At 37.2% G+C, this 14,227-nt stretch overlaps 1 protein-coding gene across 2 annotated transcripts in view; it reads left to right on the forward strand.

The window, feature by feature from the left end:
* Window positions 1-14,093, forward strand: part of si:dkeyp-9d4.3 (caskin-1) — a 41,543-nt gene extending 27,450 nt beyond the window's left edge. Inside the window, exons 11-22 of one of the 2 annotated variants that reach the window (XM_042716955.1) lie at window positions 3,013-3,252; window positions 4,482-4,583; window positions 6,939-7,138; window positions 7,257-7,338; window positions 7,748-7,857; window positions 8,913-9,023; window positions 9,611-9,712; window positions 10,003-10,141; window positions 10,682-11,637; window positions 11,920-12,553; window positions 12,846-13,662; window positions 13,775-14,093. In XM_042716955.1, coding sequence (XP_042572889.1) covers window positions 3,013-3,252; window positions 4,482-4,583; window positions 6,939-7,138; window positions 7,257-7,338; window positions 7,748-7,857; window positions 8,913-9,023; window positions 9,611-9,712; window positions 10,003-10,141; window positions 10,682-11,637; window positions 11,920-12,553; window positions 12,846-13,662; window positions 13,775-13,871 — 3,590 coding nt within the window. In that variant the 3' untranslated portion in view covers window positions 13,872-14,093. The remainder of the gene's footprint in view (window positions 1-3,012; window positions 3,253-4,481; window positions 4,584-6,938; window positions 7,139-7,256; window positions 7,339-7,747; window positions 7,858-8,912; window positions 9,024-9,610; window positions 9,713-10,002; window positions 10,142-10,681; window positions 11,638-11,919; window positions 12,554-12,845; window positions 13,663-13,774) is intronic. The other variant, XM_042716956.1, reaches the window with a different exon arrangement.
* Window positions 14,094-14,227: the final 134 nt, after the last annotated feature.

Raw genomic sequence — 14,227 nt, forward strand, 5'->3', positions numbered from 1 at the left:
GTGTGTGTGTGTGTGTGGATTTATTTGAAATATTCTGATTTATTTGCATGCATTTCTGCATACATAAGTGTTTATGTATTCATTTTCAAGTGTATGTGTGTGTGTTAGGGATGGGCATTTTGTTTATTTCATCCACTTGAGTACTTAAATAAAAGAAGTAAGTAGATAAATCAGCTAAGTACACAAACCTGCTAACATAAGTGATACTGCAAATTATGCAGCTTGCTGAAGAGAGAAAGTGATCAGATGTTCCTGACAAATGAAAAAATCCCATACACTTTTGAACCTGTGATACTTTTTTCTTTGATTCTTTGATGTATAAAAAGGTAAAAAGGAAAAAAAGAATTTCTGAAGGATCATGTGACACTGAAGTCTGGAGTACTGATGCTGAAAATTCAGCTTGGCTTCACAGGAATAAATTATATATTAAAGTATATTAAAATAGAAAAAATTTATTTTAAATTGCAATAATATTTCACAAAATATTTTTCTTCTGTATTTTTGATCAAATAGATACAACCTTGATGATCAAAAGAAATTTCTTTAAAAAACATAAAAAAACTTACTGATCCCAAACTTTTGAACAGCAGTGTAGATTGATTGTAAGACCAGAATATCACAGAGACACAGAGTGGACAGTTTGAGTAACCACCAAGTACACTCTTGGCAACCACATACAGTCGCACTTATACACACAGTATGTAATATTGACAGCCAGTGGTTGAAATGGGTACTGCAATCCAAATTCAAAATACTGGAGAGAGTTGCTGTCATCCTTAGACTTAACACTTACACAAGATGCCAGATTGGGGATACGCAAGAGGAACAAACACAACTAACAATGGAAGGCGACGCGCCTTACACTGTGAGTTGAAAACTTGATTTATCCAAGTTTTAATATTCCTTTGGTCATAGATCTTTTTAGATGGATACCAAGGCTTTTAGGTCAGGTAGAATCTGTGATCTCTCTCGACCAGTTTGTTTGCTGGCTTCCATGGCTTCAATATGCTGTGATTTCCAATAACTGTCAACCCAGAATGTTGACGTACTATTGGGTAAATTGGCAGTGGGCGGAATCACACAGACCAAAACAAAAACAGACATTCCAACACAGAACACACATTTCAAAACAAAATAATTGGCTGTACCATTGTTTTTCAGAGAAACTAGTACAGTATGTGAACTTTGCATAATATCTGCAAGCATATAATTTTTTATGCATACTTTTATGCTTTAGTACTAAAAAAACCATAGCAATGCATTAAATAAAACTACAAAGAATACTGTAGCAACCACATAGCAACACATTAAAAATCACCCTAAAAACCATATAGCAATAAATAAATAAATAAATAGTTGAAATGTTTTTTAGTTGTAAACAAAATGAAATCTTTCACAATTACTATATTTTCATAATTGATCATTGCTGTCTGTATTTCAATATGTGTATTCATGCCCATAGTAGATGTGTGTGGATGTGTGGGTGGTCCTTCATTCGCTCTATATCCAACTTCGGTCCTGTCCTTTACCACCAGTCAAGTGATTCTAATTAGAAGTGTCAGCTTGAAGAGATGAAAGAGGGAGTGACAAACAGGGCAGATGAGAGTGGCTCATCTATCTGTCACTGTTCGGTCATCTCTGAGTCCACCTGTACCATTGCTTCATGCCCCTATTTATTTTCCTTCAACTCACATCAGTGAATTCTCACTTTTGCACATTCACACACATGCAAACATGTTTTCACACATTTATATATGCAAATCAGTGGCAGCTGCTGCTGCTTCTTGAAAGTGAAGAAACATCACTTATCAGTGTCAGAATATATATTCAGATTTACATTTTTTTTTTTTTTTTAATTCTGGTGTCCGTAATTTGTTATGCATACTTCTCAAACTAATACTTTTACAATGCTATGGGTTGTGCCTTTGAGGCTGTGTTGGGCTGGTTGGGATCCAGTCCATATAAGAGAAGCTGGGCTTCTAGACAAGACCTAAAAATTCAGTAATTAAAAAGTAGGGCTGCACGATTAATCATAATAAAAAATGTGGCAAAATGTGATCATCAAATCTAAAAGGTTGTGATTTAATTAAATAAATATATACGCTTCATGTTTCAAAGTGAAGCGTGGCACTGTGTTTATGTATGCGTGAGCAGCTCATGATCCAGTGTTTTTTAGTTTCTCGGCTCAGTTTGCAGTAAATGCTGATCTACAGGAATTCATCCCTGCATATGCTCTGAGTTTGGGTCGCTTACTGTGAATTTGGGCAATATGAGCCAACCACATTTCCAAACTTAAAATGAGAAGTATATAAACTGACTGAGGTCAAAAAAAGAGAAGCTTCTGTGGTTTAACAACAAAAAAATTCAGCAAATTTACCAATTTTATTGCCAATTTACTATTTTGATTTTCTAAGATACTTTTTACAGAGAAATATTAAAATTATTATATTAATATTAATTAATAAGACTACTACTAATTATTATTATTATTATTTATTTATTATAGTCATATTTATATAATTACACAATTTTTGGCCAAAAGGTATGTGCCATAGACTCCCAGTGGGGCTCTCTGGGCTGTGTGATCACAAAATTCATTGCTGGTTTTTACTTTACACTTTTTCTTCAATATTGAAATTTGCCAATATTGAAATGTAACACTTCCCGATCCCCATTATCTTCCTTTTTCATGCATGAATGTAGTCTGCATGCATAACACATAGATCAGTTATAAATATGTTTTTTGGCGGGAATGCATTGCAAGTATACTGTACGTTGTGGAAATAGTATGCATGAGTATAGTTTTTTTATTTTTTATTTTATTTGGTTTTCTAAACTAAAGTGTACATAAGGTTATTTTAACCTTGCATGTTAACTTACAGGGTAAAGTTAAGCTCAACAATAGAGTTAGACATTTTTGCTTGAACATGTTTTGTTTTGTGTTTCCTTTCCTGTTTTTTCGTTGTTGTTTGTTGTTTGTGTTTTTTGGTGTTGCCGTTCTGTTGTACCCAGGTCCCTCAACCCAACAGTATCTTAAGATACAGATCCGTCCGCCAGCAATTGGTTCAGTTGTCATGGTGAACGGTGACTCCTCCCACATTTTTTCTCTGCCCCTCACTCCTCCTCCCCCTCCTACCCAGCCCCTTACTCATCAGCCCCTCTTCACCTCATTTGGCTATAATATGCCTACCTGCAGCACAATTGGGTATGAACCAGCCTCCTCCTGCTCAGAGGAGCCACAAAAAGAGACAGGTATAAACACAAACATAACACAGTCAGAAAAATATACACATTTACCCATCATGAGTGTATCATATCATACACCTGGCATTTTTTTCTTTTTAAACTTCATGAGCATAGTAAAATGCATTGAACAGATGTGAATCTGAATGTCTTTGGCAAACTCAGATGTGATTTTTTTTTTAAATATTTGTGTGAATCTGACTTAACCTATCAAGAACATTTCCAGGTCATATTTCACCTCAATAAAAAAAGTTAAAAATCATATTTTTTAACCATTGTGATATTATTTTTATGTCAGTTAAGCAACTTTCTCCCCAATTCTCTTTACCATATAGTGCAAAAAAATATCATAATGTGAAAAGCCATATGTTATTCAGCATTTTATGGTTATGTATCATATGCACTACTGTTCAAAAGTTTAGTGTCGCTAAGATAAAAAAAAAAAAAAAATCTTTTTATTCAGTGAGGAGAAACTGGTGACAGTAAAAACATTTATAATGTTACAAAAATTTTATTAATTTATTAATAAATACTGTTTGTTTGAACCTTTTATTAATCAAAGAAACCTAAAAAAACTCAGTTTCCTCAAAAATATTAAGCAGCAGTATGAATAATAAGAAATGTTTCTTGAGCAGCAAATGAACATATTAAAAGATAAAAGATATTAAAAGTAATGATTATAAATACTTCATAAAATATGTTAAAATATAAATAATTGAAATTGTAATAATAGTTCATAATATTAATGTATTTTATATAAATTTAATGCAGTCTGCACAAGAGATTTCTTTCAAATAGATTAAAAAATATTACTATATTAAATATTATTATTTTTTTGAACAGTAGTGTAATGTTTGTTGCCCTGCCTTTCTATGAATTATAAAAACAAAACAAATTCTATTACAGCACTTTTTCTGAAAAATTACTGTATTACAGTATTGAGGAACTTTTTTGTTTCAGTACTAGGCATAAAAAATCACAGCTAACTGGAGTTTTCTAATTCTGTAAGGTTTCTGAATATTTTTTTGCATGAAACTGTATTTGCAAACATAACATATATTTTCTTCAGCAAGGCTCCTAGATTACTGATGGATATGCTACAGTCGATTTAATCTGCCCTAAATGATCCCTTTGCTCTCTGCTCCCTCGGTGTGCATCTGTGGTTGCCAATTAGGAGTTTGCAAAGTTATGTTTTTATTCTTACATCACTGTGTTTGTGTGTGTCTGATATCTTTCAGGCTCAAGGGGATCCGTTTCCAGCCCTCATGGTTCTCCAACCTTTAGCGGCCAGCAGAGTAGCGCTAATGAGGAGATTTGGGTACTGAGGAAACCTTTAGCTGGTAAAAACAGTTTTTTTATTGGACAGCTGATGTGACATGCTATATGTTATTTAAAACGATTTTTTCCATTGTTCATATTATGTTTACAGCATTTATTTTAGTCTCATATTAACCAAGAGACCACATAGAATATTTATGCTTTTAAAATATACAAACCCGATTCCAAAAAAGTTGGGACACTGTACAAATTGTGAGTAAAAAAGGAATGGAATAATTTACAAATCTCATAAACTTATATTTTATTCACAATAGGATATAGATAACATATCAAATGTTGAAAGTGAGACATTTTGAAATGTTGTGCCAAATATTGGCTCATTTTGGATTTCATGAGAGCTACACATTCCAAAAAAGTTGGGACAGGTAGCAATAAGAGGCCGGAAAAGTTAAATGTACATATAAGGAACAGCTGGAGGACCAGTTTGCAACTTATTAGGTCAGTTGGCAACATGATTGGGTATAAAAAGAGCCTCTAAGAGTGGCAGTGTCTCTCAGAAGTCAAGATGGGCAGAGGATCACCAATTCCCCCAATGCTGCGGCGTAAAATAGTGGAGCAATATCAGAAAGGAGTTTCTCAGAGAAAGATTGCAAAGAGTTTGAAGTTATCATTATCTATAGTGCATAATATCTTCCAAAGATTCAGAGAATCTGGAACAATCTCTGTGCATAAGGGTCAAGGCCGGAAAACCATACTGGATGCCAGTGATCTTCGGGCCCTTAGACAGCACTGCATCACATACAGGAATGCTACTGTAATGGAAATCAAAACATGGGCTCAGGAATACTTCCAGAAAACATTGTTGGTGAACACAATCCACCGTGCCATTCGCCGTTGCCGGCTAAAACTCTATAGGTCAAAAAAGAAGCCATATCAAAACATGGTCCAGAAGCGCAGGCGTTTTCTCGGGGCCAAGGCTCATTTAAAATGGACTGTGGCAAAGTGGAAAACTGTTCAGTGGTCAGACGAATCAAAATTTGAAGTTCTTTTTGGAAAACTGGGACGCCATGTCATCTGGACTAAAGAGGACAAGGACAACCCAAGTTGTTATCCCAGTTTAGGAACAACATATGCTCCCATCCAGACGTCTTCTCTTTCAGGGAAGACCTAGCATCTTCCAACATGACAATGCCAGACCACATACTGCATCAATTACAACATCATGGCTGCATAGAAGAAGGATCCGGGTACTGAAATGGCCAGACTGCAGTCCAGATCTTTCACCCATAGAAAACATTTTGTGCATCATAAAGAGGAAGATGCGACAAAGAAGACCTAAGACAGTTGAGCAACTAGAAGCTTGTATTAGACAAGAATGGGACAACATTCCTATTCCTAAACTTGAGCAACTTGTCTCCTCAGTCCCCAGACGTTTGCAGACTGTTATAAAAAGAAGAGGGGATGCCACACAGTGGTAAACATGGCCTTTTCCCAACTTTTTTGAGATGCGTTGATGCCATGAAATTTAAAATCAACTTATTTTCCCCTTAAAATTATACAGTTTCTCAGTTTAAACATTTGATTTGTCATCTATGTTGTACTCTGAATAAAATATTGAAATTTGAAATTTCCACATCATTGCATTCTGTTTTTATTCACAATTTGTACAGTGTCCCAACTTTTTTGGAATCGGGTTTGTACACTACCATTCAAAAGTTTAAGATCAGTAAGATTTTTCATGTTTTTGATGTTATACTAACTATGGCTGCATTTATTTGATCAAGTAAAACAAATAGTAATATTGTGAAATATTGTTACAAATTTAAATAACAATTTTCTGTTTTCATATATGTTAAAATGTAATTTATTCCTGATTTTATGCTCATTTTGAATGTATGACCCTTTTCATACATAATAATTCAGCGATTTACATTGTCAAGAACCTAAAAAATAAAAAAGCAGATAAAAGTAGTCCATATAGCACAATATTACAACTCTGAAGCCATACCATACCATAATATAAAAGGACATTTAATTTGTTTTTCACCGAAAATATCAGCAAACCTCATTTGTGCATTCAATTACAGTGCTTCACGAGTTGTCGCACCACATATTCCATTCAAAAGTATCTTGTGATACATTGTGACAGCAATACGGAAAAAAGGTTTTAATGCAGCCCTAAATGACATCTGATTGTTACAACAGAGGATGATAAAAAAACTTTATCTTATACGTACATTCATATAAATTCAAATATGGTCATGTTATTTGTAAGAACCCAAACATACGCTGAACTACTGAATGTGCATTTTGAATCTGTCATGTTTCTCTTTAAAGCAGTTAAAACAAACATGTGCACAAACATAGACATACTCAACAGATTTTTTTTTTCTTTCATGATAACTTGTGCCTGGCAGCAGGGGGCAGTGTTGGCAGTATGGGCAGCACAGGCAGTCTAACCAGTGGGCGTTCATCTACTAGCGGACAAAGCAGTAATGCCAACGCTCACCTGACCAACTCACCTGTGCCAGTGCCAACCACCCCCACGCACTCAACCGGGGTGAACACGCTTGGCCTCAACGTCCCAGGGCTGCATGCTCAGGCCGAGGGCGTGAAGGTGCGGCATACACAAAGCCCAAAGATGCACACAAGGACAGATAAGTCTGTCTTTCTCTTTATTTCTCACATTACTGATCATGTGTGTGTGCATTTGTGTGTGTGTGTGTGTGTTTTAGCTGTTGGCCACGGTGCTGTCCCAGTCAGCCAAAGCAAAAGAACATCTTATGGACCAATCTCAGTCTTTAGATCCTAATTCAGGTACTGCGATATACCAGTATTCTCAGGAACTTCATTTTTCTCAAGACATTATAGTTACTTTTGTACATGGAATGGTGTCCAGGTGGTTTTTAGGGGATGTGTGAAGTAAGTAAAAGAGCAAAATAATCTATCAGAAAACTTTAAAAACCCCCAAACTATCTATCTATCTATCTATCTATCTATCTATCTATCTATCTATCTATCTATCTATCTATCTATCTATCTATCTATCTATCTATCTATCTATCTATCTATCTATCTATCTATCTATCTATCTATCTATCTATCTGTCTCATTTGTACACATCTTATATGTCCATACTCATAAGCCCATACTACTATTCAGTCATAATACGTAAAAATATATAATGTGATTTTTTTTTTAGTTTGTTTTACTTTTTTTTTCATAGTGTCTTCTCAGCGAACTCAGAGTGCATCAGCTGTCCCACGTCAGCAAAGGAAGAAACCCTTTGTGGATCCATTGCTGCAGAGGAAAGATGAAGCTTCAGCTGAGAGCAAGGCAAGTGTGTGTGTCTGTGTTTTCTTTCATGATAACTTGTGCCTGCCAGCAGAGGGCAGTGTGTGTGTGTGTGTGTGTGTGTGTGTGTGTGTGTGTGTGTGTGTGTGTGTGTGTGTGTGTGTGTGTGTGTGTGTGTGTGTGTTTGTGGTGGACAAGAATAGTTTATGTGAATCATAATGTGTCTATTTGTATCTTGGGTGGTCAGATACTTGGTGAGTGTTTTAATGAGAATGGATATAGTAAAACGTAAGGTTATACACTTTTAAACATACACTACTCTCCAGAAGTGTGGGGTTTGTATGATTTTTAAAATGTTTTTAAAAGAAAACTATGCTCACCAAAGCATTGATAAATATATATATATATATATATATATATATATATATATATATATATATATATATATATAGTGAAATATTATTATAATTGAAAGTAACTGTTTTCTGTTTCATCATATTTTAAAGTGTAATTTATTCCTGTGATGGCAAAGCTGAAATTTCAGCATCATTACTCCAGTCTTCAGTGTCACATGATCCTTCAGAAATCATTCTGATATGCTGATTTGTTGCTCAAGAAAGATTTATTGTTATCAATGCTGTAAACAGTTGTGCTGCTTAGTATTTTTTGTAGAAAATGTGATGCTTTTTCAGTTTTTTTCACCAATAGAAAGTATATAAAAAAAGAATAAAAAATCGTACTAGTCAAAGCTGCTGATGTATTAGTAAATTGGCACCATCATAGTATCAGATTAAACTACCATAGTACCTTGATGTAATATAACGGTGATTGATTACTATATTCATATGTTAGCGTTTAGATCAAGGTATTTTAAAGAATATATCCCACAGTAAAACCACAACATTGCCGTCATACTTTTTGGTTAGTGAAGATTTTGAAGCAATTATGTTATTTGCTGCCACACAGTGGTTATAATGTGTACTGCCTGACACACTTTGATAACATATCTGGACTTGGAATCATGAATCTGTCAAAGAAATGTCTGAATTATTGATGCATTTCTGTCTTTCCCTGCCGTGCATGTGTGTGTGTTTTAGAGCTCAGAGGCTGTTGTTGAATGGCTCAGTAGTGCACAGCTGCAGTTCTACACAACAAACTTTCTCACTGCTGGTTATGACCTGCAGACCATAAGCAGAATGACACCAGAGGTAATGCAAACACACAAAGCTCGGATAAACGCTGTCAGTCATCATTCCTTGTGTCTGTGTAAGCATTTAATACATATGATGCAAAAGTCTCTTGAAGTATTAAAATTATGTATTCTTTATCCTGTTAAAGACAGAATGAATGTTGCATTATGTAACTACATACATACTGATAAAAAAACAAAAAACAAATGTACAGCCTGATTGCACTGTAAATTGCTTTGGATAAAAGCGTCTGCTAAATGCATAAATTTAAATGTAAACTATATATGCATAGTGACCCCAAAAATATTTCAAGACTTTCAACACAAAATATCATTATAACATTCAAATAATTAAGTGCCCTTATTATTTTTGGGTCCACTTTACATGATAGAGACAGTCAGAATAGTAAAATACATAATATATTTTTGCAAATAGTTCTTTATATTATATTATATTATATTATATTATATTATATTATATTATATTATATTATATTATATTATATTATATTATATTAGATTAGATTAGATTAGATTTACAATTATTCTAACTGTTTATATCAGTTTTGAGATTTTATAAGCTGTGTGTATGTGTGTACCCCACAGGACCTCACTGCTATTGGAGTGACAAAACCAGGGCACAGAAAGAAAATGCTTTCAGAGATCAGCAAAATAAACATCCCAGACTGGATACCTCAAGAGAAACCTGTAAGAGAAAAATGTGGGGTTCCAGAAATCTAGATTTCATAATATAATTTAAAGGAAATAAAAAGTAAATTCAACAGAAAGCTTTATTATTTTGAGAATTCTGAGTCTATTTTTAAGTCTCTAATCAAATATGTACGTTTATAAAGTATTGTAGAATATGATTATCAGGACTTACATGAAATTCATGGTCATTTTTTATATAAAGTGGTTTGTTGATTATACAGTATTTATATACACACATGTACAATTTTATGTGATGTGTAATGTGAACTTGCCATTGCATCTTATAGTCAAATCTGGCTGAATGGCTGTCGGCAATTGGTCTCAATCAATACTACCAGACATTGGTTCAAAACGGCTATGACAATATGGACTTCATTAGTGATATTACCCTGGAGGACCTAAAAGAGATCGGCATCACTAAACTAGGCATGTATACTACACATAGTTATTTTTACATTTAGAATTTATGCAGAAAAGACTGTCATGAATGATCACCAGTATATTGTGTCTTGGATGGAGGCATGTTGGTGCTGGTGTGCCCAACCAGTCTTCTTATCTAGCTTAACCAGCTAGACTTCCTTGATCAAGCAGCCTCACCAACTACATTTTGCTACTAAATGTCATGAGGAATAGGAGGACATTTGAATACTCCAAAGCATAGATGTTGAATAAGTTGGATATCAGATGAATATATCCTATGTGTTGTTTAGCCATCAAGTCTATGTTTCTTCTTTTTGTTCTCTACGTTCTTCTGTGGTTGTACGAGAACTTTCAAGAACACCTCTTTTGTCAGCACTTGACTTAAACCACAATCAGGCCTCAGACCTTAGCATTACTCAGGGTACCAGGTGCCATTGATGTTGTTCTAATCATTCATGCTGGTCTTTTCATCAGGGTAAAGCTTACAGTCTGAACCTAATAGACAAAAATAATAACTTTACACCTCTGCCTTTTCTTTCCCACCAGGACACCAAAAGAAGTTGATGTTAGCCGTCAAACGACTGAGCGAATCTCCAGAAGCAGAAATTGCCACCAAGGAGAGCCAGTTAGAAGAAAGCACAGATTCAAAACAATCATTAGAAACCAGCACAGAACCAGATGAGAACTCTGTCCCCTCTGTTCGAACACGTAAAAGAACAGAGGGACGTTCGGAGGGGCGTAGCTCTCCCCGACACAGCACCCAAGGACGGGGCATACAAAGAGCTAATGCCCCTCCTCCTCTGAAGAAACCTAGCTCAATTGAGAGTCCCACCCCAACACCTCCACACACCCCTACTAAAGGCAGAACTTCATCTTCTGCTTCAAATTCTCCTTCACACATTCCTTCCTCCCCGTTAAAAACACAGAGCAGGGCTAGAGGGCCTTGCGACTCTCCCCGTTCGCATGCTCATGCTCGTACTGTCCCCTTACTTTGCCTACCACCTGAAGGAGAAACCGAAGAGGTCTATAGTCAAACTCTGCCCCAGCCAAGACGCGGACAGTCCATTGTTACTGATGCTGAGCATGACTTGCCAATGCCAGACTCCTCTGTGAAATACGCCACACTAGGTGGACATAGGGTTACACCCAGCAGCTCTTCGAGAGCCTCTTGTGAAACTCTTGACATCAGCAGTGTCAATCGCAGTCAGTCATTCGCTACAGCTCGGCCGCGCAGACGGACTCGTCCTCCAACTCCACCAAAACGTTCATGCTCTTCTATTTCCACTGGTAACCTGGCTGACGAGGCTGCAGCAGATGATGCAAGGTCTATTGAAAATAGCGCTAACAATTTGCTGCTCAGTGTGACATACAGGGAGCGCAGACGTAGTGACTGTGGCATTGCCTCAGAAAAAACTTCATCTGGGGGCAGCGTAAGAGACATTGCTGCCATGCTTGAAATGACCAATCTTGGAAGCAGTGGTAAAGGAAGTGGTTATCTACAGGTAATTAAACAGTTTTAGGGCATTGTTTTAGGCTACCATAGCTAATGCTCAGTGATACAGTTCTTGTTTTAATAAAAAAAAAAAAAGATCTTACAATGCAGTTAAAATAAATTCACAAATTATAATGTTCTGTATAGAAATACATGAGCTTTCATATTTTTTTCTGATGCATGCACCATGTAACTGGATAGACAAAGTCACTAGGAACTATGCAATGCATTTACATTTTAAATAGTGAGTACTGATGCCCAGCATGGTTTTGATGTTTTACCTGTTCCCCAGGCAAGCCATAACCTCCTGCGGCAGAACCGTGAAGTTCTTAATTCTGACGCAGATAGTCGCCGCCGCACAATCAGCGAATTTTATGACTCTCATAAGCAGCCTGATGATGGTGAACGAGAGGAAGAGATGAACCGAGTCATGCAGGACTCCACACATCATAGACCAGCACCTCATGAAACCCAACCAGTTAAACAGGCCCCTGAACCACGTCCACGTTCCATGATCACTCATTTGGAATCGGAAGTTTCATCTCTGCCACAAGAAGAGTGGTCACGGATGGATGCCACAGCAACTTTGAGAAGACCACGACAACCACATCACTCAGATGGTGAACATTTTAACTGGACAGACACAAGTACTATAAAGCGAAGACCCAAAGCATTGGCTCCACCACAGAGTAATGGCACTGAAGGAAATGGGCCAGAGAACTTTCGGAGAAGGCCTGTATCAGAAGCTTGTGTTAGAGATGGTGGTAGCGAGGAAGAACTGCATCATGATGGCTTTGGCTCTCTTCCCAGACAAATACTAAAACCCCCAGTTTCACCTAAACCAGCAATGGCCCTTCGAAAACCAGATCCCCCAACTCCTACAAGGAGGGTTCCCTTACCTGGACCCGAAGGTCAACATAGTCCAGGTAACAATGCAATCTAATAGATTATTAATTTTCTCAGTTTTTACTCACTCTTTGTCTTGCAAACTGGTCCGTCTGTAGCAAACTAGCAAGTGATTTGAAGTTCATGGGTATTTCTTCACAGTTGCTCAAGGAAACAAGATCTCTCCTTAGCTTGTATCTCACATTTAAATAGCCAGATAGCAATAGACTTTTTTCTGATTTATGGTTAATGTAGTAAAAAGACTTATGAAATGATTTGGACAGGTTTTATATTGTTTTTTTTTGTTTGTTTGTTTGTTTTGTTTTTATGTAGTGGAGGTTAAGAAAGTCCCACCTCCAGTATCTCCCAAGCCAAGTCCGCCTCCTACACTGCCCAAACCGGTAAAAATCAAACCAATCCATACAATCGGAACTCCTGGCTCTCCTCAGGCAGATGTTCTCAGCCCATCCAGTGCCTCCTTCAGCCAAGCTCCATCTGAGCAACTGGAGCATCTTCCACAGACTTTGAGTCCAGTCACCCCAAAACCAGTGGATGGGAGCATGCTTTCCCCACGTGCAGCAACGTCTCCAGCTCAGAGCCCACAGACTCCTCAGACACCCCAAACCCCACAAACACCCTCTACACCAGGTTCAGGATCAGCTCCAGTGAAGCCACCGAGGTCTTCCATGGCTGGTCTCTCAGTGGACATCCCAAGCCCTCTGGAAGTAGAACTGCCTGGAGTGGATGTGCAAAGGAAGCTAAGAGAAGTAGAGAAACAAAGAGAGGAAGATGACGGTAGAAGGGATGAAAGAGTAGAGGAAGTTGGAATTGCTAGAATGGAAAGGACAGGTCTGATCCAGGTGGATCAAATGTTTCAAGGTGAACAAGGCCTGATTTCAGATACAGGGGAAGGAGGAGGACCAGTGGTAATGAGAAGGAGAAAGGTAGGTGTAGCTAGACAGACACAAGTAGAGGGTGAACCACAAGATGGAGAAGGAAAGACAGAGGTGGAAAGCCAAGGGTTACTGAAGGTTGCTGAAACAGGGGGATCTGCTTCGGGGGACATGGTACAACTCAGACTGGAGGAGACCAGTGCATCCCTGGCTGCTGCTCTGGAAGTAGTAGAGGAAAAGATTAAGAAGGATGACAGGTACAAACACTTAACAAATCATTGTCTTCAAATCATTTTTCTTCTGATGATAGTACTTGTTGAAATATCTTCCATTCTGTCTACTCTAGTTTCTCTTTCTTTTCCTCTTTAGCTCCATTGTGGACAACAAGAGCACAGTCAACATTCTCGATGACATTGGCAGCATGTTTGATGATCTTGCGGATCAGTTGGAGGCCATGTTAGATTAAAAACCCAAAGGTATACCAGATTCCACAGGGAGTGTGACACACTTAAGCTTCTTGATGTTTCTCAGTGAGGACCACCAGGATGCCATCTCAGCAGGATTGGAAACACAATAGGGCAAATGAATCTCTTCCATTGCGACATGTTTAAAAGTCAAACTACAACTGAGCATCTCTAAGAAAAAGCCTAATTGTTGACTAATGTTTTTCTCAAATCCCTTTCATTCTCCCCCCAGCCTTTCCTCTAGTGGCCAGAGTAGGTATTGCAAGTATGTATCCTGACCTGCTGTCATGCTGCTTCCAGATATAAGCACAAAATTAAGAGAGACTATGTGACAAGCTTTCTAGATATTATTTAAGCA

Source organism: Cyprinus carpio, chromosome B1, assembly GCF_018340385.1.
Source record: "Cyprinus carpio isolate SPL01 chromosome B1, ASM1834038v1, whole genome shotgun sequence".
NCBI lineage: Eukaryota > Metazoa > Chordata > Actinopteri > Cypriniformes > Cyprinidae > Cyprinus > Cyprinus carpio.